Source organism: Cupressus sempervirens, chromosome 6, assembly GCF_028749045.1.
Source record: "Cupressus sempervirens isolate cs-2001-9-10 chromosome 6, ASM2874904v1, whole genome shotgun sequence".
In the NCBI taxonomy this organism is placed as follows: Eukaryota; Viridiplantae; Streptophyta; class Pinopsida; order Cupressales; family Cupressaceae; genus Cupressus; species Cupressus sempervirens.
Window position 1 is genome coordinate 485,599,821 of NC_143123.1, and position 25,311 is coordinate 485,625,131.

General features: G+C 36.3%; 1 protein-coding gene across 2 annotated transcripts in view; it reads right to left on the reverse strand.

Annotated features, from left to right (window-relative positions):
- PLPB (PAS/LOV protein B) overlaps positions 1 to 25,311 on the reverse strand; it is a 92,168-nt gene that overhangs the window by 11,412 nt on the left and 55,445 nt on the right. The window contains exon 8 of one of the 2 annotated variants that reach the window (XM_089788651.1): positions 16,730 to 16,807. The exons of the other annotated variant lie outside the window; for it this stretch is intronic. Coding sequence (XP_089644777.1) covers positions 16,757 to 16,807 — 51 coding nt within the window. The 3' untranslated portion in view covers positions 16,730 to 16,756. The remainder of the gene's footprint in view (positions 1 to 16,729; positions 16,808 to 25,311) is intronic. 2 annotated transcript variants of the gene reach the window in all.

Here is a 25,311-nt window from a genome sequence, read left to right on the forward strand (position 1 = left end):
GAACATATTTCATGTTTCCTTATCGATCCAGTCATAGCCATTCAAACACAGCCAAGAATATGCAGTTATGAAGAAAAAAACATAATTGCAGTACACTTCTCTACTAGAACTTTGAACTAAGAAATTGTACAGACATTATTAAAATTCCCTTAAAGCTGCAACACTACAAACATCAATGCGGAGAAATAAAGAGTCTTTTTTGCATCAATCCTGACAAACACCCAAACTACCAACACATTGCATAGATCAAAGATATCATGACAACACTAGGGACCTAAAAGGATAGGGATGCAACATCCACAAAACATATAATCTATGTTTCAAAGGAAGAGGAATGTAGAGCATTCTTCTAGATGTTGAAGATTGTAGCTGCGATAGAGATCTTTATCTCTGATTTTATGAAATATGACCGTTATAGTCATCTTCATCTGATAGAGAAATTTGTGATAATATTTAAGATAATATTATATAAAAAGACACATGCCATATGCCATGAGAAGAGGCATGCATATGGAAATATAAGTGTTGAATATTTGGAAATTTGAAGGGTCTAAAATTTGGGATTTGAAGAAACCTTCGTGTGTAAGATGAAGAGTCTAAATGCAATATATTTATGTGATTGCTGGTGAATTGTCATTATTAAGTGGAAATCCTTGTACTCAAACATTTTTATATCAATAAAAGTCATATTTTGCTAGTGAAGTTAGGGTTTTCGCTTCAAGTGGAAGGGTCTTCCCAAGATAAATCTTTTGAGTCTTTTGTAAATTATTTATGCTCCTTTATTGTTGTTTATCTCTAATTTTTGGGTTAAAACCTTTGTTACTGGGTTCACACCCTACAACCGGGATTTCGGTCTAGGTTTACGCAGGTTCAGATTCACGTTCGAGTTCGTTGCGGGTCTGGGCAGCGTCCGGATTAATTGTAATAGATTTTCACAAACCATGATATTATATTCATGCTTTTAGGTAAGATTGTGCATGAGTTTATTAGCATCACTGTTTCGGATCATACTCAATGATCCAAATCATACTCAAGGGTCTAGATTTCAGATTGTGGGTCGTCCGGGTCTTTGTTGACACAAATCCAAGCGAACCAAGTAGGACCCGCAACAGTAGGGTCCAAAAAATGAAATAAAACAACTTAAAATAATGTTTATTTTTTAATAGTTTTTTTATGTAACCCTAAAAGGAGCCTAATAAAAAACATTTCACTCATCTAATCTCTCATTCTCTCTCATTTTGGTGTGTCCATTTTGCAAGTTTTTAGAAAAGGTCGTCGAGATTATTTGTTCGAATAATGAGGGTCTAGATATAGTTGCAGCAGGGGATGAAGTCATTGATCCCTCATGGTTTGATGACCCATTTGACCCTTGAAGGGCATTTGAAATTGATACTATGACCATTGATAAACTATTAAACTCTTGCCATTTATTATTATGTTTCAAAATTTATTATTTGATGAATGATGCTATGTTTTGAAATTTCATTTTGCAATTTAGTAATTCAATGTATGATTTTCTTTACAATCATGAACATAGATTAATGAGTGGGTATTTAATGTATATCTTTGACATTTGGCATTGATCAATGATCAAGCAACATATATTCATACTATGAAATGACTAAGTTTTGCAATTATGCACATTTCTCCTTTTTTTTTGTATATATAATGCATATATATATATATATATATATATATATATATATATATATATATATATATATATATATATAGACACACACACACTCACGAACCCACTCGTAAACCCAAATGGGAAAAAGATTGCTCGAACCCACAAACCCTAACTCGAACCCAACTTTGTCCTCGACCCGAATCGATAACTTAGGTTGAAACTTAACATGTTATCAAAGCCAAATTAGATAACAACATCAATTAAATCTCATGTTCTTTATTTGTATCTATTCAAACATATTTGAATATTAATGGGAACGATTGTGGTATACATCTATAAGAGGCTTCTGCTCAACATCCTCTTGATTGTCAAAGCAGCTATGGTATCTATCTTTATTCTCAGTCTTCATTGTTCCTGTTTGTTCTATTCATGGCTTTGTTTTGTTTGGATTCAACTTGGTTCGAATTCTTTTCAACTCATTTCATGGTATTCCTTGTGAGTATTGTTGATATGGCATATTTAGTAATGTTTTGGCTTTCGTGTCCACCTCAACAAACTCTATGAATGTCTTTTCACCATTTCTTATGTATTGTGAGTCTTTTGTGTTCTTTGCCATCTTCATTTCTTGTGTAACGACAAGCAGTCAAAGGCTATTTTCACTACATTAGAAATGTTCAAGTTTGTCGATTCTTTTCCTTTTCTCCTAGACACCATCATTGAGCTAGTCAACGTTATCTTTGCTTCAAGGCATTCGATCAAGTGTTCAGGAAGAGGCAGAGAATAATTCCTCCACTCTCCAAGATATCGAAGCCAAGCTTGGAAAGGCCGACCTCAGGCGCCAACAATGTCATGAGAGGCCGAATGACAATTCCATACGACGCCAAGTGATGGAGGATGGTGATGGAAGGGCGGTAATAAAGTATCTCTTGAGTGTCAGCTGCTGATTGAAATGTTGTCAAATTAAATCCAGTGGTCTCTGGTATCGTCGGGATTTAATCCCTGATTGTTTTCTTAAGCACTCCAAGGTTGTGCTGGCATGGGCGTTTTTGATAGATTTCTTGTAACTGACATCTCACTTTCGCCTCCTTTGCAAGTTTGTTAAAAAAAGATCTTTTGGCAGTTACATGTTGAGCAGATATCCTTGTACTCACAGGAATTGTTTGATCAAGAACACAAAAATGAGCACTGTCGTGATCATTGGTCAACTTTATTAGAAGTGTGTGTTTCAATTTTTCTTTTCACCTTTTGTCAGATTTCTCTCTTTTACCATCGATTCATGCAGCCTTCTTTATCCCTGGCGGTCTGTGCTTGTATAATTTGTGTTCACTGACTCGTGTTTATAAATGTCGAGAAGTTTCGTGGCAGAGAACGCATGTTTCTTTTGTTCGATTGTTCTTTTTGTGTTTAATCTTGCTGTCAGAGAATTTCTTGTGCTAGTTCAGAATCTTTCTGATATTCTTACGAGTTTGTCAGTTTTTGGTTCCTGTGCCAGTCATCTTCCTTTGATGTCAATGATTGCCTTTTGTATGTTCAGTGGCAAAGGTATCGCTCAGTCATGATGGTGACTTGAATGATCACATTAAAGTGTATTAAGCGTGAATATCTGTCAATCAATGTGTATTCTTTTGTATTTGCATCTGAGTCTCCATAGTGGACATTGAGGAGTTATAGGCGCTACTGTACAAATAAAGAGTTATTTTCTAAGTTATGGGAAATTAGTCATTCCAAGAATATATGCACTTCAGTGGGGAAACCAAGAAACACAGTAAGGGAAGATAATGTACTGTTTGCAGAATGGGTTTTGTCCAATTCTTTTCAAAAGAGCTCTAAAGATCAGGAAGAATATCAAAGATTATGAGGATGCAATGATCGCAGGGTAATTGCAAACAACAGTGTACCCAAGGACAAAGGCAATCAGGAGAAGTTGAAAATTTTAGCACTTTCGTAGAATGATGTGGACATTATGAGAATCACAAAGATGATATCTGTTAACATGGAGAATACTTTGAGACAAAGATACAAAGTAGCTTGAGTTGAATGTCAACAAAGATTGCTAATTTGGCATGTGTAGCACTTACTATAGAAAAAGGAATCTCTTTCCTAAGAGAGGAAGAAAATGACATTATATCAAAGCTAGCTGGTGATGGGCAGGAGATTGAACATATTTTTGATATAGGAAGTTGGTGTCGCAATAGTAAGAAAGAATTTCACCTCTCTCGCGTTCATGGTACTTTGATTGTAATCAATTATCTTGAAAAAGGAGGCCAGCCTTGGATTGTCACAGGATTCGAATTGGAATCTGTGAATCTAGTGCTGCTGACAGGTAAGTATTGATTATTATGTTTTTACTTTCTCATCGATTTTTTTTGAAGTCCGGAACTATTATACTTATCAAGTTTGGGGCTTGATTAATATTTGATGCTGACAGATAACATTTGATGAATTTGATATGCGAGCAGTATCATGAGTATTGGCTATCACCACTGGTGAAGGGAATTGCTTCTAGTATCACAGGTGTTATGGTTCCTTGACATTATGAGCGAAAGTTGTTTTCTGACTTTGATTGTTTTCAATCTCATAACCTTCTGTTGGGCAAGTGTTTCTGTGACATAATATGAATTTGCACAGACTTGCAATAGTTTGCAGAGGCCAGATCTGAAAGGTAAAAGTAGGACTGGTTTCTGAATTTCATAGGCACTTCAAATAGTTATCATAATTTGATCAATTCTGCTTTGATTTTCGTATCATTCTTCTACAGCAATTACTTTCTATCTCGAAATGGGGCCTATTATAGTTTTGCTCTTACACAGAATAGCTTAGATGTTTTGATGCCTGGAGACAGCTGCTATTTTTGGTAACATTGTAAAAAGAAGAATTGGAAGGAGGAACAAGTCAAGACGCAGCCCTGGTAAGCTCCTGGGGTGGCTTTGGGAAGTCTGTTATTTGTTTTGATTCAGATAAACCTTCCATAGCGACGGTGTGGTAATGTTTTCTTTTCTCTCACCTTCAGGCTTATGTTTTCTTCTTTATCTGCCATCAATTTATATTTATATGGGCAAGTAATATTGTGTAAGCTTTTGAAAGGAGGCTTGTATGCTCGTATCTCCATATCTTTGTGGATCACATAGAAATGTTCCTCGAACAACCAACATCATTCCCAAGAACATATTTCAGTTTTCCTCATTGATCCAAGCTGCCAAAATCATTCTAACATAGAATTCTTCATAATTAGAAGGGCAGGAAAACACAATTATGAAGCATATCACTGTTTACATACTTGTGGTATACTTCTCTACTAGAAATTTGAACTCGGACACTGCACAAACATTATTATCATTTCCTCAAAGTCCCAACACTGCAAACATCAATGCAGAGCATTTTTCAGACTAGTCTTGATAGACGCTCAAAGTTCAAACTACAAACACACTGCATACATCAAAGATATCAGGGGCAACACCAAGGACCTGAAAAGATTGGAGTGCAACATCCATAGAACATACAATCTATGTTCCAAACCGCAAGGCCATACCATCAAACATGAAGAAATAAAGAGCATTCTTCTATAAAAAAATTTCTTCACTAGAGCACTTCACTGCAAATACACTCTGCAACCTTCTCTAATGATCAAAACACCTTTGTAGCAGCAATAACTTATCAAGAGCAACAAGAGAGATACTACAACCACCTGTAGCATCACACAACTATCTGGACTAAAGCCATGTTTCTAATCCTCATCTCAATTATCATGATATCATCATTGTCACCATCTCTCCAACTCCAACTCTAACTCTAACTTTGCATATCAACACACACCATTGTCAACACAGTAGAGGGTTGACACCCAATCTTGCTACATTATGAAAACAATTTTGACCAGCAACATAACATCTCACAACAATGTCAACATTAGCATCCCAACCACATCATTACCATCACCTCAACACAACACAGTGTAGACATCAACACCAAGAAGATAGACATCCAAAACAGACAATACCATTAGCCACCAATCACTTTCCCAAGCTTCTATATTCTGCAACATACCAATACTAAAACATCACATTTGATCTTCAACAAACTTCTCCATCTCTTCACAACCATATCTGTAGAGGGCTAACACCATAATCATTAACAACTTCCATTACACACTTCTGCTTCCTTAAATTCACATCTTCCACACCTCTCACACGTTCTACACTACTCTCAACTAATTAGATCTTTTGTTTATACCATCTAGTCTTCTCCATATCTTTGCAGCCATATCAACAAAGGGTTGGCACCATAATCATCAATGACAACATCCTCACACTAAAAAGAGGATTGACATCAATAAGTCAACACAACAATGCATATCATTGTCATCACAACGATAGCATCACTACACGTCATCAAGCTCTCAATTGCAAGCAAGTAGAGGGTTGACATTAATGACAACACCAACTACCAACAAAGGCACTATCTAAGACTCCATCTAAATTTGTCGAAAACAACTGTCTAAAAGATTTGATTATTGGGGACAAAGCTACAAAATCTTAAATGAGGATATTTGCTAGTACATCAGAACATGCCAACCAATGGTCGCTCTCCAAAATAGAACCAAAGAACTTAATGAAAACAAGTGAGGACAAGCACTGATAAATGAAACTTAGGAACAAGTTCCAAGAACTTAGGACAAGAATGGCCTTGGCACTGAATGGGTCTTCAAAAAAAGTTGAATGAGGATGGCCAATTTGATTTCGAAGATATATTTGCCCCTATTGCTCATTTAAAAGCTATAGGGATCTTTTTAGCCCTAGCCAATTTTAAGAATGTCAAAGTCTACCAAATGGATGTGAAATCAGCCTTTCTCGACGAAAACATGGAGGATGTGCATATTGAACAACCTAAAGGGTTCGTCCTATTGGAAAATGAAGACTACGTTTGTAGGCTAAAGAAGGCACTTTCTGGGCTATAAAACAAGCCCCAAGGTCTTGCCACTCAAGACTAGACAAGTATCTATAACAAAATGGCTTCATGTAATGTCCCCATTTTCGGCCAGCATAGGAGTTTGAGAGATTAGCCTATTATTGTGATCCTCGTAGGCTGATTATTGTGAATAGAGAGTCTTCTAAGGCAATGGCTTGGCTTGGGAGGGTCTTGTCTTCTCCACAATTCACTAAGCTACAGATTGGTCTTCGTTTGGATCAGATTTGTTGATGTTTGGTAGCTTTTGTCGAATAAACCTATATATAATTATATATGAGATATAATTTATATATATAAGTTTATTGTTAATTACAAAGATAAATACATCGTTGGCATCTCTATTTTTACAACACATTTGGTATATGTATTTGTTGCACCTAATCGTCATTTTTGACATCTTTGGAACTGTTGTAGCTGCACATTCTAGACCTGCGATTTGCAGTGAAGCTCATGGTTGAAAAACTTAAGAAATGCTAAGAGTGGGAGAGGGTGAATCAGTATTTCAAAAATTTAAAAGTAAATGCAATTGAATGAAAACAAAGAAAAAAAGACAAGGATTTGTCTCGTGGAAACCCTTTTGGGTAAAAAGTTAAAACCACGGTATCAGTAATCACTGCAAATGTGGGCTACAACCCAGTACATCCAAGGCTCCAACCTTCTCACCAAAAGCAGGCTGCAACCTAATCAAACTGAAGCAACTACCTCTAGAGGCCACAACGTCTAGATAACTGATGAAGCAACTATATTACAACCAGTTTTTAATCTTGTTTTATCATTAAGTGATAAAACATTGTAGACAAGAATACAGATATAGCAATTTCTTCCTTCCCCATTTTCTATCACTATCTTCTTGCTTCAAATGAAAATTTCACTCTAATTCACCCTCTACTTGAAGAATAGAAAAACCTTTTTATGTTCCCCACTCTCTGCATGCATATCAAAATCATGTCTCTGACATGGGTACGCAACCTGTACACAATGTTTCATTGATACCTGCATGAAAGTAACCACTAAAATATGATCATTGCATCCCACCAAAAATTGTTCTCTGTTCAGCTTCAGCGCACAAAAGAACATTTGTTACCTTCAGAAAATCAGAGCATCTACTATGCTGTGCAGTAGTTTGCAACTTTGTGGTTTGAAATTCAAGAATCCCACACACAGAGTGTCGATAGTTACAAAGGGTGCAGTGAAGAAATACTACCGACTAAAAATATTCTCTAGTGGACTTCACTTTCCCGTGGACTAACATTCTCTCGTGGACTTAACTTTCCTATGGACAACTTTCCCGTGGACTAACTTTCTCGTGGACAAAATTTCCTCTGGACAACTTTCTCGTGGACAACTTTTTTGTGCACAAACTTCTTGTTGACAACTTTCCTGTGGACTTCATTTTCTCGTGGAAACACAAGCGGACGACCAGTTTTCCGTGGAATACCATTTTCCCATGGAAACAAGTCACTCGGCCTAGAAGATTAAAATGAAAAATACTAACAATGGTTTACAGTGTCACTCATTCACTCATTCCAAGTTCTATGTTTTTTTTTTTAAATAAATGATAAATGAATGCTTGTGATACAATAGTGAATGATTAAAGGAATTTTCAGTTTATGGTTTCAGCATTAAATTGGAATATTGCCTTAGCTAGTAGATTTATTTGTGCGAAGGAATGAGAATGTAGATGATGGATATCTGGAAATATATGAGCAGTTAACTAATTCAGTCAAAGCAAACTTAATTATATCCTTTAGCATGAGAAAGTAGTAGCACGTAATTGCCAAGTGTTTGATAAAATGCCTAACTATTGATTAGTAAAGGGAATCGGTGTTTAACTGGCTAAGAGGGTTATTACACTTTAGAAGAGAAATTGTGGATAACAATTGTTATAGTGAGAATCAAGGCGATGACCTATTGAATATTGTGGCGTATGTGGACTATATCATTTTTAGAGATAGCAATTACAAGATGTGCAAAGAGTTTGCCATGAAAACATAGGAGCTTGAAATGTCAATGCTTGGTTTATTGTCCTTCATTGGGTTGCAAACTTCCCAAACAAATGGGGAAATAGAAATCCAAGGTTGCACGGGGACAAGGGTACTTTGGTACTTAGGGTAGCAGTATTGGTACGACTATTTTTCAAAATAGGCAATGGGAGTACTTGGGTACATCAAACTTTTTTTAAAATATAATTTAATATTAATAGTGAATCTGAAAACTATGAGTCATGACAATGGTTTTCCAAAATAAGAACAGTGATAAAGTTTGCAGATGTAACGTATTATTTTCAGTTTCAGATTTGCAATATGTTTGTAATAATAATATATGATAAATGTTTAGGTGCATAACAGAGAAGACAGACTTTAAACATGAACAAGAAGATCATAAATAATAACAATGACATGTTGCGAATGATAAACTTGAGCAGTGATCAAGTTTACTGTTAATTAATATTGTATCAAAGCTTCAAACTGATTATGTATTGAATTAAGCTTGATAAACAACAAGCTGATATAGAAACCAAAAACCGAAACAAAAATCAGAAATCTTAATCAAAGCCCTTAGCTATGATGCTCTCCATTGAGTACCCAGTACGTGGGGTACGTGTACTGAGTATTTGGATAAACATCCCAGGCGTGTGGGTATGTGTACCCATGCAATCTAGCTTATTTCACAAACCAAGTATATTAAGGAGATGTTAAAGAAAATCGAGATGTAAGAATACAGTTCAGTGAGCACTACCCTAGTTACAAAACACAAATTGAGTAAAGATGATGAATCTCTAGAGGGATAATCAAACTCTATAGAGGTCCATGATTGGAAGTTCATTACGTGGGACAGCTCAAAGGCTTGATAATACGCAAGAGGCTGTTTGGTGGCATGGTTTCAGGCAGCACCAAAGAAAACTCATGTGAAATAGGTGAAACGAATATTCAAATATCAAAAGGAAACCATGGATTTTGGGTTGGGGCATCCAAGAGGCGAAATTTCATGCTTGCAGCATAGATAAATGTAAATTTTGCCAACAATATTGATGACAAAAAGTCCTAGTAGAGGAGCATTCTTCTTGGGTAATAGTCATGTATCTTGGTTGAGTATGAAACACGCTTCAATTTCTTTATCCAAACCAGAAGCCATAATACATCACAGCAGCATTTTTCTGAATAAAGGTTGAATTTGATCACCCCGTTTCTATATTCTATGATATGATAGCAGGACTGCAATAAATATGTTGAAGAATCCAGTTATGCACTCCAAGACGAAAATTTCAAATAAATTTCATTGCTTAAGAGAGTAGGTGGTTGAACAGAAAGAGACTTTGGGAATATATTGCCAAACAGGAGCATAGAGCAGACATTTTCACAAAGCACCTTCCAAAAGATACTAATAAGTACCTAGGGGAGAAATTGGGAGTGATATCATTCTCATCGAGTCACTAAATTCTTCTGAAGAAGCATACGTTTAAGAGGGGCTAATTCGTTGTTTCATCTTCTATCTGTAAAGTCCTTGCCATTGATGTCAAAGGGAGGGGAGTAGAGTAAGGTGGGGTATTTCAGTTTGGAAGAGAATGTTTGCATTCCGAGATCATTTCTACAAGAGATAGTTATCAATGGCATAGGGGAGTTTGTTGGATTATTGTCATTGATGTCTAAGGAGATCAGTGCTGGAGTGAACCAAAGGCCAAAGGCCACTACATCGAAATGTAGTTTTCAATTGCAGAAATGTTATTAAATGAAGTTCCTTATTTAATGCTGGCCTTGCCAACCTTTCTCTAGGTGGTACCCATATTAAGAGGTGTTTCTGGAGCCCCATATGTGGGTCTAAAATTAGAAATAAATTATTTTTCAAAGGGCCAACTTCCTTGAAGAGTCCCCCTTCATAAGTGAAAGGATGTATTTGGCAAGGTATACAAGAAGATAAGCCTGAGATGAGAGAACCAAGAAATTTCCATTGGATATGTTCTTTATGAGCAGCAGCAATAAAATAGACATTTAAGCACATTTATAAGAGATATTGGAATAGACTTATCACAGTTGTTTGAAAGTGATCTTCAGCAGATTTTGACAAGGTTATCAGCAGATTTAAGAAGGTGAATAAGAGATGTTATCTTGAATGTTGGTGCCTTCTATCTAAGGAGATCAAGTGGTTGATACCTCTCATTGAAGCAAATTGGTGTCTTGTGCTAGGTTGGTGCCCAGTTGTATAGAATGGAGTATCCTGAGGTTTGGCAGCTACAAAGCTTCATAAAGAAGACTTCATTTTGCTGAGGCTCAATTTGGATGCTAGATACAAGAAGCTATTCACCATGGTCTTCTCCTGAAAGGGTTTCCACATAAAATCTTGTCTTTTATTGGTGTGGATGTTTTGGATTGCCTCATTGTGATTACAAAAGTTTTACTAAGTAAAAATTTGTTTTATACTGCTTCACTCCCCTTGTAGTATAAGGGGTTGGTTTCTTCATTGCCAAGTTTCTTCATTATTTCTCTTGGAATGGGATTGTGGCAAAAGAGAATTCATATATTTCTAACTGTTACAAAAAAATGTCCAAAACATTACTCAACAAATTTAGTCTTATACATTGTAAATCAATAACTCCTAGGTTACCAGATGCGCATCACCTGCCCCTGCATCCTAGTGTGGATGCATTTGTGTCCAGATGCACAGGGGGATGTGTTCAGATACCATATGGATACACATATATAGGGCAATTGAGCACATCCAGAATCAACTTTTGAAGGAGATCAGCCTCCTTTGTGTGGTTTATGCAATGTACTGAAGTACTAAGTCTAGGTATGTGGTAATAATCATAAATATATTATTGAAGACATCAATACTCAATACGTGGGCCATATAGAAAAAAATTGTGTTATGCATCATGACAATCAATCATTTTAGATGCTGAATACGTGGATCTTTCTTGCTGTTAGGTAACATTGTTAGACTCTGTCAATTTATCATAGTTTTCATGGGCAATTTGAAGATAGTAATCATTAGTTAGGCCCACATGCTTCCCTCCTATGTACCTTACCACTTGACATTCTCTATCTAATTTGTATACATGAAATCAGACTGTGAAGCATCCTATAGAAGATCACTACTTTGCATGGATAATAAGTTTGGATGTAATATTAATTGTAAGTCTAATTGCTTATGCCAGTTGCTAAATCCTGAACTTGTTTAGTAAATGGATCGCAGGTCCATAAGACTATACCTTGGAATACAAGCAATAAATTGTAGACCTGTTTCTGTATGATGCAAAGTTGAGACAGAAAAGAAAGATGAGATCATGAGCAGGTGAGTAATTTCATAGACATACAATTTCATATTGCATCATCTCCACTTTTCTTAAGATTTTGATAAATCCAGGCCCCACGCATAAAGGTTTAAGTGTTTGTAAGGCATTGTGCTATGTGCCACTGTTACCTCCTATTTTTCTATATTTTTGATTAATTTAGTATACTTTTTTTATTTTTGTATATATAAATTTATGATATATAATATATTTTTAAAATAATATATACACACACACACAACCCAAATGCATTCAAAACCCCCAAAAAAGATTTCACATATCCACATACCAGGTTCTTGTACCTGCCTCCATACCATGATCCGAACCAGTAAATTAGAATAACTCCAATAGTGACAATCTTGCAGCTACCAAGGAATGATCCATCAACACAAGGGAATGCTACTCTTTATCATCAATTGATTGGGGTTCTTATTTAAGTAACCTACACTATGCCAAATATCAGCTATCTTGTCAATTATCTTTCAAGGTTCGTGCACAAACCAAAGATACATGATTCGAAAGAAACAAAAAAAGAGTGTTAAGATATGTATGTTGCATGATGGAAGGTGGCCTAGAATATAAATAAAAAGATAACTTTAAGGAAAACTAAGCAACCACCGGTACTCTGCTTTGGGGTTCAGGTGAATATCACAAGTAGTAACCAAACCACAATTGTTTTGTTAAGAGTGTAGCTTCTATTGGATTGATTTTAAACATGCGATACCTAGTTGATGTTAAATCATCTTTAAGAAAAATACCTTATATATAATATATATTATATTATTATATAATAATATATTATATATATGGTTATTTATATTACTATTATATTAATATGTTAACTAGTGATGATTAACCCGTAGAGACATGTCTCCTCCTCTCATATTTATAAGGCTTCATTTACATTTGGAAAATAATCAATAATATGGCAATTGTTAGTACATTTGCAGCAATCCTAGAAATTAACATGTTCATTCTTCCACAAAAACATAATATCACACCATAGGTGGCTTTGTTGGCAGAATGATATGGCTGTCGTATTTTGATAGGAATGAAGATTACCAATGTTTATGTATATAGATAAACTTACTCTTGCAACTACCACATTAAAGTTACAACTACCATATTAATGACAAAACAACAATCTCACTAATGAGCTACAAATACAGCCACTTCATTTTATAAGTAACACTTACTGATTACAAGATTGATACTCAAAGGGAGTCTAGAAATATATGTATGTGACTGCATGATTTTGATAGGTCTACTCCTATGTATATCATGAGGAAGTGATGACTTATCACCAGAAAATCAGAAAATTGATATCAAATTCAAAGTAAGTTTGGCAAGAATCTTTGGGGGAAGAGAGCCTCTAAGGGAGTACCTACTGGACTTGACTTCCCAAGATCATTGTTCAGGGGGAGAATTTTTGAGGTGCAATTCTTTGTGAATAATATCCTCTCTATGAGGAGAAGTTCTAAGTGAAATTCCTTGAAATGCATTCTTCTCTATGAGAGAGAATTGAGGTGAAAGCCTTTGCACCACCCTTTGACTTGGTTCATGGTGGTTACTATTTCACATATGATATGTAATGAAAGGTGACAATCTTTCATTGACATATATAAACAAAAGGTAACCATTGTAAGGTGACGATCTTATAAATGGTGAACCTGTTATCATGACAGACTTCATTAAGTTGTTGTCCCAAAGTGCTAGAAGTCATGATAACAAACGTATCAACCAGAAGGTAACCATTGTAAGGTGATGACCTTATCAATAGTTTAACCTATCTCCTAGATACGCTACATTAACTTGTAGCACCTAAATGTGTTGGATGTCTAGGAAAAAGTGTTATCAAGGTTCTTTGGGCTGGATTTTGTCAGACCCCATGATAACCAACTCGTCATGGTTCATTGGGCCGGATTTTGTTGGACACCATGATAACCAACTCATCATGGTTTTTTGGGCCAGATTTTTCCGGACACCATGATAACCCACTTGTTATGGTTCTTTGGGTCGGATCTTGTCAAATACCATGACATGGTTACTATTATAGACCACACACACGATTACTATTATAGACCACACTTAAGGTGGTGTTTAAGCTTATATTAAAGTTAAAGAAATTGTTTCAATTGTGTGTTATGAAAGGTGAGAAATTTTAGCCTCGTAGTGAATTGAATATCATACTAAGATGATATCTCTTCATATACATGAGAGCATAATGTGTTCTACAAATCCTACCTAGCTAAGAGGAAGTGTTTAGGTTGTAGCTTCTGTCGGATTGATTTTAAACATGAGATACCTTGTTGATGGTAAATCATCTTTACGATAAATACCTTATATATATTATATATATTATATATGTAATATAATATATATTATATGTATAATATTATTATATAATAATATATTATATATGGTTATTTATTACTATTATATTAATATGTTAACTAGTGATGATTAACCCGTAGAGACGTGTCTCCTCTCATATTTATAAAGCCTTCATTTGCATTTGGAACATAATCAATAATATGGCAATTGTTAATACATTTGCAGCAATCCTAGAAATTAACATGTTCATTCTTCCACAAAAGCATAATATCACACCATAGGTGGCTTTGTTTGCAGAATGGTATGGCTGTCATATTTTGATAGGAATGGAGATTACCAATGTTTATGTATTCAGAGAAACTTACTCTTGCAACTACCACATTAAAGTTACAACTATCATATTAATGACAAAACAACAATCTCACTAATGAGCTACAAATACAACCACTTCATTTATAAGTAACACTTAACGATTATTTTATCATACACCAAGGGTAAATATACATTTTATTATCTCATTGGTTAAATACATAGCAATAAACCCCTAGTGATGAAATGATAAGGATCTACAAGTTTGTTCACTGAATAACAGAATCAGCCTTCATGACATCAAGCAAATCAGAATAATACACAAAAAAAAACATAATTAGTATGCCCTCCCATGGATTTATGAACTAGTTTTCCTATCTTCAACAGTGACACTCTAATTTGGTGGTCATCATCAAATTTGCCTACAAAGTATCAGTAAGGGGCCTCCAAGGAAAAATAGGTGAATGTTGTAGAGACCATCTAGAGACAATCTCAACTAGAGGTGGAATCTATATGAGTTTGATCTCAACAAAAATGGAAACACTTTCAGTTTTGTATTTCTTCTCCACCTAAAAATTAATGCATTGGAACCAAAGAGCAAAAACTCGGAATTGGCTAGGAATCAACAAGGCCTACTCGACTCGTGAGTCGGCTATGAATTGCCCATGAACCGGCTATGAATCGGCAAAGTGAAAAAGCCCTTGAAATTTAGAGATTTTAACGATTTGAAACTTATTTCATGCACCATTTATTGAATATAGCTTAAAACACACTATAACATCATCAAATAGAAGCTAACATACATAGACAAGGAACATAAATGATAAATCCATCACATACATAAAATGTAAATTGTGGTTGAAGGAAATAGAAAACAAAATCGTTTGACATAGATATATAGAATTAATGACATCAAATGTTCCATGAAACACGTATCTATAACAATAAAGTGTAAAATTGTATATAGTAACACTGTAACTTCGAATCAGAGTAGGTTGATATCTTTACTTCTAATCGTTGGAAAATTTAAGTTCTTTGGATTTTGTTAGTGCATTAAATTATCTTTCCATTGGTTTTGATCACATGTTATGTGGCTTTGTATTTGAGGAGAAATGGCGAGTCCATCCATTTGTGGATGCTAGGCTGATGGAATGATAGGATAGTACCTAGTTTCCTCCATAAGGTCTTCCAAAATTGACCAACAAACTTTACATCTCTATCTGACAATATGCTCATAGGGAATCCATGAATCCTTATTACTTCTCTAAAAAACAAATCTTCTATGTAAGAAGCGTTGCTAGTGGATTTACATGGCAAGAATTGTGTCGTTTTGCTAGATCTACCCACAACAACAGAAACACTATCAAATCCCCTTTGTGTCCTAGACAATCCCATCACAAAGTCCATGCTTACACTTACCCAAGGTCTTGAGGGAATAGGTAAGGGTTGGTATAGACCTAAATTAGTAGTTCTTCCTTGTTCCTTTTGACAAATTGTACATGCTTCAACAAAATTTCTGACATTAACCTGCAACTTGGGCCAAAAATAATGTCTTCTCACCAATTCCAAAGTCTTATCCAGTCCAAAGTGACCACACATAGCCCCACTATGTGTCTCTTGTATGATGTTTGTTCTCATGCAACACTTGGGAATGCACAATTGCCCTTCTTCGAATAGAGTCCATCCTGTATCAGAAAATCTGAAAATTCATAGTTATATTTGTCACTCAAATCATGGCATACCTGATATATCTGTTTGAAGTCTTCATCTGCTGTGTACATATCCTTTAAAGCATCCATTCCAACACTTTTCAATTGGATTTCTGATATGGTAAGCACTCTCCTACTTGGTGCATCTGCAACCTTGTTTACAACTCCCTTTTTATGCTTGATTGAAAAGGTATATGGTTGTAGGGATTATGCCTGTGACTCAACTTATCTTGATTGTTGACAATTATACACTACAAATTTCCTTGGCAACAAAAAGTGTCTTCATTTCCTTAGGAATTAAACTAATGCATACATTTCTAAATCATAGGATGAGTGTCTCCTTTTTGCCTCATTTAGTTTTTCACCAAAGAATGCTTTGGGTTTGCCTTCCTGGCTTAAGACTCCTCCTATAGCCACATGACTAGCATCACACTCAATTTGAAAGACCTTATTGAAATTTTAAAAATCAAGGATAGGTTGTTGTGCTACCTTTTGCTTGAGAAGTTCAAAGGCTATCTACTTCTTTTGTCCAAATGAACCTGCACTTTTGTCTCCCTTTAATGGTATCTGATATGGATGCACAAATCAGACTAAAACTAAAATATCCCTAACTGAATATTTGCTGATTTCTTTCCCAGATAACATTCAGAACACACATATGTGAAGTTGTATAGTAAAAGCCAGTAACAGAAATACTAGAGAACATCCCCAATAGTCATAAATCCAGTTATTTCCTCAAAACCAATATTCAAAACTTAAACCATAGGCAGATGTACTATGAACAGTAATAGATAAACAACAGATCTCCAATAGATATAAACCCATCTTTTCAAAATAATGTTTAGGAATTCAAGCATATAACAATGCATACAAACCAATAATATTAAACCCAGCAAACTATTTAACTTCTTAAAATACGTTATTGCTTTATACAACAGCAATACAATAGCCAGCACTACGAATCCAATCCTTAAATACACATTAACAGTCAAATTGGAATACTAGAAAAAGAACCTATAAGTGCATGTGAAACACCTGAACTAATGTCTCCCAGGACAATGGGTTTGCATCCATTGTCTACCAACATGAGGGGCTACGTCCTCAAACTAGCTGAAAGCTGAAGCTTTCTAAAAACTCTCACAAGAGAGAAGTCTGAAATGAATCATAAATCAAGCATAGCCCGAAATGAGCCTCTTTCCCCTTTTAATACAAAAACTAAGACTTCAACTCCCCTTTGGCTTCCGTCCTATTCCCTTGCGACTCTTCAACTTCCCTCTAGCATTTTGTCTTATTCCTCCTTGACCTTTTGCCCTCTTTATAACATTAATTGACCTTTTAATAATTTGAGTCTACACTCTCATAGTCAATTTTAATAGTATATAAAATAAGATTTCAATATTTCTAATGCCCCAAAAAGGTGCTATTACCTAAGTTGCCGATTCGGGGACGGGGACGGGTTCGGGTTCGGGGTTCGGTTCGTGGGTTCGGGCAATTTTTTTTTCCCCATTTGGGTTCGTGGGTGGGTTCGTTAGTATATATATATATATGTGCAAAAAAAAATATAAACTCATAGTTGTAAAAGTAAAACTAAGTCATTCCATAGTATGAATATATCAATGTTACTTGATTATTGATCAATGCCAAATGTCTAAGATAAATATTAAATAATAAATACTCACTCATTAATCTATGCTAATGTTGTAAATAAAATCATACATTGAATTACTAAAATGCAAAATGGAATTTCAAAACATAGACTACTTCATCAGATTGATAGATAATAAATTATGACTTAATAAAGTTTGAAACTGTGAAACATAGTGATAAATCATAAATGACTCAATGAGTCAATGACAAATGTTTAAACATAGTTTATCAAAGATGCAAATGCCCTTCAAGGGTCAAATGGGTCATCAAAATATGAGGGATCAATGGCTTCATCCTCATCTATATCATTGACATTTTCCACATCATTGGAACCCAAACCGGTTCCACTAGCCCCAAATGCAGCCACATCCTCCTCCTCGTCCTCCTCAACATCTAGCAAGGCAATTCTAGATATATCTTGGATAGTCATATCCAAGTTAGAAGTCTCAGGTAATACATCCCACAACTTCTCTGGTCCCTTCTTATATCCTAGATCCTTGCGTGATAAGAGGCGCCAGTTGTTGTGAATAAATACCAAGTCCTCTGCTTTCTTTGAACCCAACCGGTTACGCTTCACTGAGTGGATAACGGAGTATGTACTCCAATTCCGCTCAGCAGCAAAAGAGCTTGCAACCTAGAGAGACAACCAACAAATTTTAAAAAATTAGCTAAGTAATTTTACAATACAATAGGAATTTAAGAGTGCTAATTCGACAAGCTAAATGGCCATAAGAAAAGGAAAAAAAACTTAAATACATACTTGTGACAAGATCTTAATGGCAAGAGGTTGGAGGTACATGTAACTTTCCCCATGTAAGTACCACCATCCAATGGCATCCAATTTACTTTGGTCATTGATTGCATCAGGCTTTGCATTTTTGCTTGAGACAAAATCAACAAACTCTCTCCTAACATTTGATGCCACATCAGGATCACTAAAGAGCCTGTTAAGTGCCCTCTTATACCCAACAGCAACTTCAGGATCTCTATACGGTGCCACTCTACCAGGAATAGCAAGTATCTCACTGCTATAATATCTAGGAGAAAGTGCATATGCCAAGAGGTGTAAAGGTGTAGTCATCTTGTTCCAACGATGTAGAACAATTTTCTCCACCTTAGTGTACAAGGTATCAGGATCCTGCTCTCTCCTCTGAATGACCTGGGATGTCAAATGATGTACATGTAAGTTGTCTTGATGTAGTGTTAATAACTTAATTAAAATCAAAAATCAAAATCTCTCAATAAACAAGGATAAAGTATTGTATAAAAATTTAAACTTACTGATTTCATTCTTTCTAGCATAGAGTCCATGGCATCATATATGTTCCCCAAACAAGGCTCATCCGTGTTGGCATACCGAAGCATAGACATGATGGGCTCGGTGAGTTCTAATGCATATTCCACCCTATTCCAAAAATTATCACTCAAGATCAAATCCTTTACAGTTTTGGCCTTTTCTGTATCAGCTTGCTTCCATCCACCCCATTTGTTGCTAATAACCATTTAACCCAATGCCTCTTTCACCCTCACAAGTCGTCTAAGGACGATTGTGTGCGAAGCAAACCTTGTTTCAGCAACCTATTACCATGTTAATTCAAATTGTAAGTTAATATGATAAGTTGATAACACAAAAATTTAAGAATATGTATTAAATTTTGTAAAGTATGACACAAAAATTAATATGATAAATGAAGCTAAATAAAGTTTAAAATTTACCTTCAATAATTCCAAGCGGGAGAAAGTTCTGAAAATTGCTTGTGACATATGGTGGTTTGTCACAAACATTTGGATCTGCTCACCCTCCTCATACACATTTTTCATCCATTCAATTTGGCTGCCCATTGTTTTCATCACCAAGTTCAAGGTGTGGACAGTGCATGGTGTCCAAAAGATATGCTCATATCGTGCTTCTACCAAAGCACCTGCAGCCTTACAAACTTTAGCATTGTCCGTTATTACTTGGACAACATTGTCAACTCCCACGGACTCTATGGATTCAATGAGAAGTTGGGCAATAAAATTTGCATCCTTTACTTGCCCTTCACAATCAACCGCCTTCAAAAACATTGCCCCCTTGGGGCAAACAGCAATCACATTTATTAATGGACGGTTTTTGCAATCTTTCCATCCATCAGAGACAATGCTCACCCCCGTTTGGATTCAAAAATCTCTTATTGGTTTGAGAAGGTTTTCTACATTCTTTCTCTCCTTATGCAATATGGTGGTTCTCAACTTTTCATATCCAGGGGATTGGTAACCATGAGGTGCATCATTTATTGCTTTCACCATCTCTCTCCAATAAGGGGATCTCACTAGATTGAATGAAACACCATTTGTAATGAGGCAACGCCCAACCTTTATGTCTGCAATTTCTCTCTTGTCATTTTCAAATGTCGTATCTAATGGGCCTCTCTTGCGGGATGCGGGTGTTTCTATTTCATCTTCATCCATAGATTGGGTAGGTAGGAAGGGATGTGGTTTACTAATTGTTTGAGAGGGTGGTGTTGGTGGTATTTGCTTTGACTTATCTTTTTTTGCCTTTGACACTAACCTATCAGCCTCTTCTTGTTCTTTTAACATGCCTGCTATTTGAGGAGCCGACAACCCTTTTTTACCTCCCTCTGGGGGCCCCTCACACATGGAAATCCCTTGACCTGGTAGACCTATCAAATAATGTTTAACCCGGAAATAGGAGCTTCTATATTGGTTTTGGCAAAAATTGCATTTCCATATATACCCTCCCCCACCAGCACATTGCTCAATTCTTGTTGTATACTTCCACAAAGGAGAGCCTTTATCAATTTTAAATCTTTGGGATCCCACCCCACCCACTGAACCCTGACTACTCATTCTTGGATTCTTGCAATCTATAAAAACAAATTTAAAAAAATATTTCAAAACTTATACAAAACTTGATAAAAATTTAGAACAATAAATATAAAAAATTTTAAAAACTAAAAACAAACTATGAAAGAAGCAAAAGGAAGGATCAAATGCATACTTGGAACACTCAACACTGATTATTTGAAGGATTTGAGACTCCACAAACAATTTCTACAACCTTCTCTTCAAACTTGCAAAATGGCCACACCAAAATAAGAGAGCAAAATGACAAAGCAAATGAGAGATTAGATGAATGAAATGCATCTAATAGGCCTTACTTTAGGGTTTGGCAAAAAAAAAAAATTAAAAAAAAATAATTTTATTGCTTTTTTGGGCCACTTTTTGGCCCCACCTGCCTCAGGTCCGCCCAGATTCGCCCGGGTCCGCGACCGGTCCGGGCAGGGTCTGCATTTTGGCCTGCGGGTCCTCCCGGGTCCGTGCAGCACGGACCCGGGAGGACCCGCAGGCCAAAATGCAGACCCTGCCCGGACCGATCGCGGACCTGGGCTCGGATCCGGACCCGAATGAATCCGGACCCGGACCCGAGCTCCAGGGTGCGAATCCAGTAACTTAGGATATTACAAATCACCCCTTCTTAAAATTGCTTGTCCTCAAGCAATCAGTACCAGGATCCCATACGAGTCTATATGTAGCCTTGTAGCCCAAACTGAAAACAATTTTGACCACACTGCGAAGCAAGGTGTCACTCTACAATCTATCTCTCAACCGGATCCCTGGATTCCATATAACTCTCTGAAAAAACTCCGCACTTGTAAACTAAACAACTCTGATCATCACTATATCCAACCTCAAACTAAATAGAATTACCAGGTCCTCAGTAGGCCATAAATACACATGATCAACACTCGGATCCCAAATCCTGTTGTCATAACCAGCCGATATGATAAGATAGAAATGTATCAGTGAACTATGCATAACCTAGTAGATGATGGCAACTCAACCTAAATAGATGATGTAATAAACAAGCCGCTCAAAAACTGAGTGTGACACCCTGGGCGCAACATAAGCCAAACTGACATCTCCAATCTGGAGAATCTCCGAATAAATAGGTACTATGAATAAGAATGCAACTGAAAGAGCATTCCCTATGATCAACACATAACTCTCCTCAATGCTACACCAAAAACTATCCAAAGACTAATGTAAATAATGCAACCAACTTGTGTATGGTGTGAAATCAGGAACCCTATGTGGACTGATCCAATGATGCACAATCGTAGTCAAATCATCACTCCCATCTTCTAACCTGGTTTTGTTGTTAAGAATTGTAGCATGATCCGAATCTCTTAAGTCAAGATCATCCTCTTCCTGGAATCCAAGCGAAACTCTCTCCTCTACCTTAAAAAGTGGGTTATCAGAAATCCAAACAACATCTACCTCAAATAGAAGGTTGTCTATAAGCTGAATGTGTTTTGAGGTTTTGAAACTTGATCGCTTGGGGCAACTATCCAAAGATACGTCTGTTGAATGTTATCAAGTTCATCAATTACCTCTAGGAAGAATTCCGGTCTCTCTTTATCCTCCTGTTCCTGAGAGTGATTTGTGATCCTAATCTTATTTTCTGCTTCCTGAAGGGAAATTTGAGCATCATATAATGCCTCCTGGGTTTCCTCAAGCTCTCTATTGAGCTCCTTGATCTCATTCCTTTCTTTATTCAGTTGATCAACATGTGCTTCAGCAACCTTAAGAATGTTATCCCTATCGGAAAGCAAATACAAATATTCTAATTTCATAGTTTCAAGAGTTGTTTTGATACTTGCAAATCAGAAACAAGCCATTCTTCTTACACTCCCTTTTGAACCTTCCTATCGAGATCCTCAACCATCTTGTGTGTTGTCATAATGTACCAGAGGTGCCACAATTGTACTCTCATTAACCTTCAATTGGTTCTTTAAGGTGTGCATTTCATTATTGTCATTTCGAAGCGCTTCATCGTTTTGTAGTGTCCTCTCGGTATGTTCCTCTAATTTTATGACATGGTCATAAGGAATACCTGGTTCATGACATCTCTCAAGTTCATAGGTTTTCTTTCCTCCATTCTCTTGACTTGCATGCAAAGGCCAAGGTGCTGTTAGGTTATCATTTGAATATAAAGACTCATCATAAAAAGTCCTTATCATGTTATAACCCTATGTGCAACCGATTTTATCAACCTACTCGTCAAGGCTAACCTCCCATTCGCCCACATAGAACTCACACCCTGCGCCACATCATCTATGGAATCATGAGAAGGTTGTAAATCAAAGGTGGTGGATAATTCTTTTTCAAGACCATCTGTTGGAAATTCCTCATACACATTTTTGCCCTAGTATTTTGCAAGGAGATCCTGGGTCAATTCCACATACTTTCTTTTTTACATATCCGTCTTGTTTTGCTACTCTAGATGAAAATCCAAGTAATCATTGAATTGTAAGTCATTTTGAACTCATTCGCGAAGTTTTTTATACTCTCCGTAATTGTCAATTATTTTTGCTCTTATATCATTTTCGGAATTCTAGGCTAACTACTCTTGTGGCTTCATAATACCCTTCCTAATTTTATCCAAATCTTTTTCCATTGCTGAAGTTGTTGCCTGTCTCATAAAGACTGATGCTCTCTTGCCAATTCTCTGAATTTTGGAAACCAAATTTGGATTCCTTGCCCAAATTTCACTCTTTCTCCTCCAGGGGTTTGCAGGTTCAATTTGCTTAAAAGATCTCTGTCAGTGGAGCTCCCAAATTGATTGTAGGTTCAAAATATGCAAGTGTTGATACTTGTGCAATTGTATTTATAATTTTAAAGCAATGTCAAATAAGAATACCTAGGATCATAAACTACTGACCTTCCCTTTCTTGTACCCAATTCTGTAACATCACGAACTTATCACAACAAAGTTCGAATCCATGCACGACACCATCCAGATGTGTCAAATAAGTAATCTAACCTCACTAATCGGCGACAAGACATTCGAAGACCATGTGAATTAACATCCACTCAAGATGCCTTATCGGAAAGGACTTCTCATTTTAAACAAACAAAATATTGAGCTGTCTAAACTTGTAACTACCACCATCATTTAATGTGGCCTTTTGAAGCACTATTTTAACTTTTTAAAACTACTTACATTCCGGCAATTATAAAATCACTTACAATATCCCTTGAACTCGACACAATAGGGAGAAGAATATTTGTTCAAGAACTATACAGGTGGCAGAACTGATGAAATTACCTCTCACTCCCTTCAACCTTGTCAAATGCCTCTTCTTCCAGAATTTTTTGTGCCTTCTCTCTAACTTGTCCCTTTCAACTCTCGTGTTAGTTAGGTCTCTTTTTTCTATTGCATAATGGTCAGGTCTAAGACAAGTTTGAAGCAAGAAGCTTCTCAGCGCACACATTTTGCTCACAAAGAAGTGATGCTCCCAATAACGATAAGTATCAACAACCTTCCAAACCTTTTTTTTTCTTACTTTTCTAGTCATAAGAAATTAGTCTCATACTCAAGAAAGAATCTCCCAACCTGTTTCATTTTCACACGTATCTTGTAACCCTGTCATTCCTTGAATGCATGCTACTTGCTTACAATATTCTTTGCCATCTGTCACACAGGTTAATGCTTGGCCATCTCTTTTTGCCGATCATGATGCTATTACAGGCCATCATCTTTATGTGGAAAACATAACTACCAAATACTTTAATGGAACTATCACGCATTCCATTACTTCTCTTACCGACGCTCACTGCACCAAATATTCAAAATAACATGTGCAAGTTTGGAACAATGAAACATTCAGAATATGCAAATTGCTCCTGTTACAGCTACTTCTCGATGATCCTCAATGTTATTGATAATGGTCGGCTTCCCAGAAGATCAAATTCTAAATACAATGCAGATTAGAACACTTGAATGTCCTTCCAATTGTAGTCCTAACTGAAATCAATCATGTATAATGCACCCGTTTTCAAACTCTGAATAAGATAGCCCGAATCTGTGCTCCTCAAATAACTGTTTGTGGCATTGAATTCAAATAATTATTACTTCTAGTGATATCCTCTAGAAATGGCTTGTGAATATTCTCTACCCTGTTGCTTGCTACCACTTCAAATGCAAGTGTTCTGAGCGAGGTGTGCCTCGTAGAGAGGTTCAAGGAACCGGCTAGCTAGTACTTGCTCACCCGTGAATGCTACTATAGTTGACTCACCGCTGACTAAATATTGTCACTATCAGTTCATATAATGTTCATGTTACTTTCTACTACCCACATATACCAGAAATGGCAAGGTGTGAATGTCATGTTGATGCAAGAGCATCCTGAGTTGTCTTGTAATCCTACACTTTGGTTTCTTTTTTGGCAGTTTCTACCGAGTTGCAGTTGATGCCGAGTGATCTTTATTGCCGCACTCCTTTGGTTGCCGAGTGATTTTCTTTGGTTGCCGAGTTCCTTTGGATGTTGAGTCATTTCCTTTGGTTGCAGAGTGTTGGAGGATGTCGAGTTTGCAGTAGCTGCCGAGTGATTCCTTTGGATGCCAAGTTTGTGCAGATG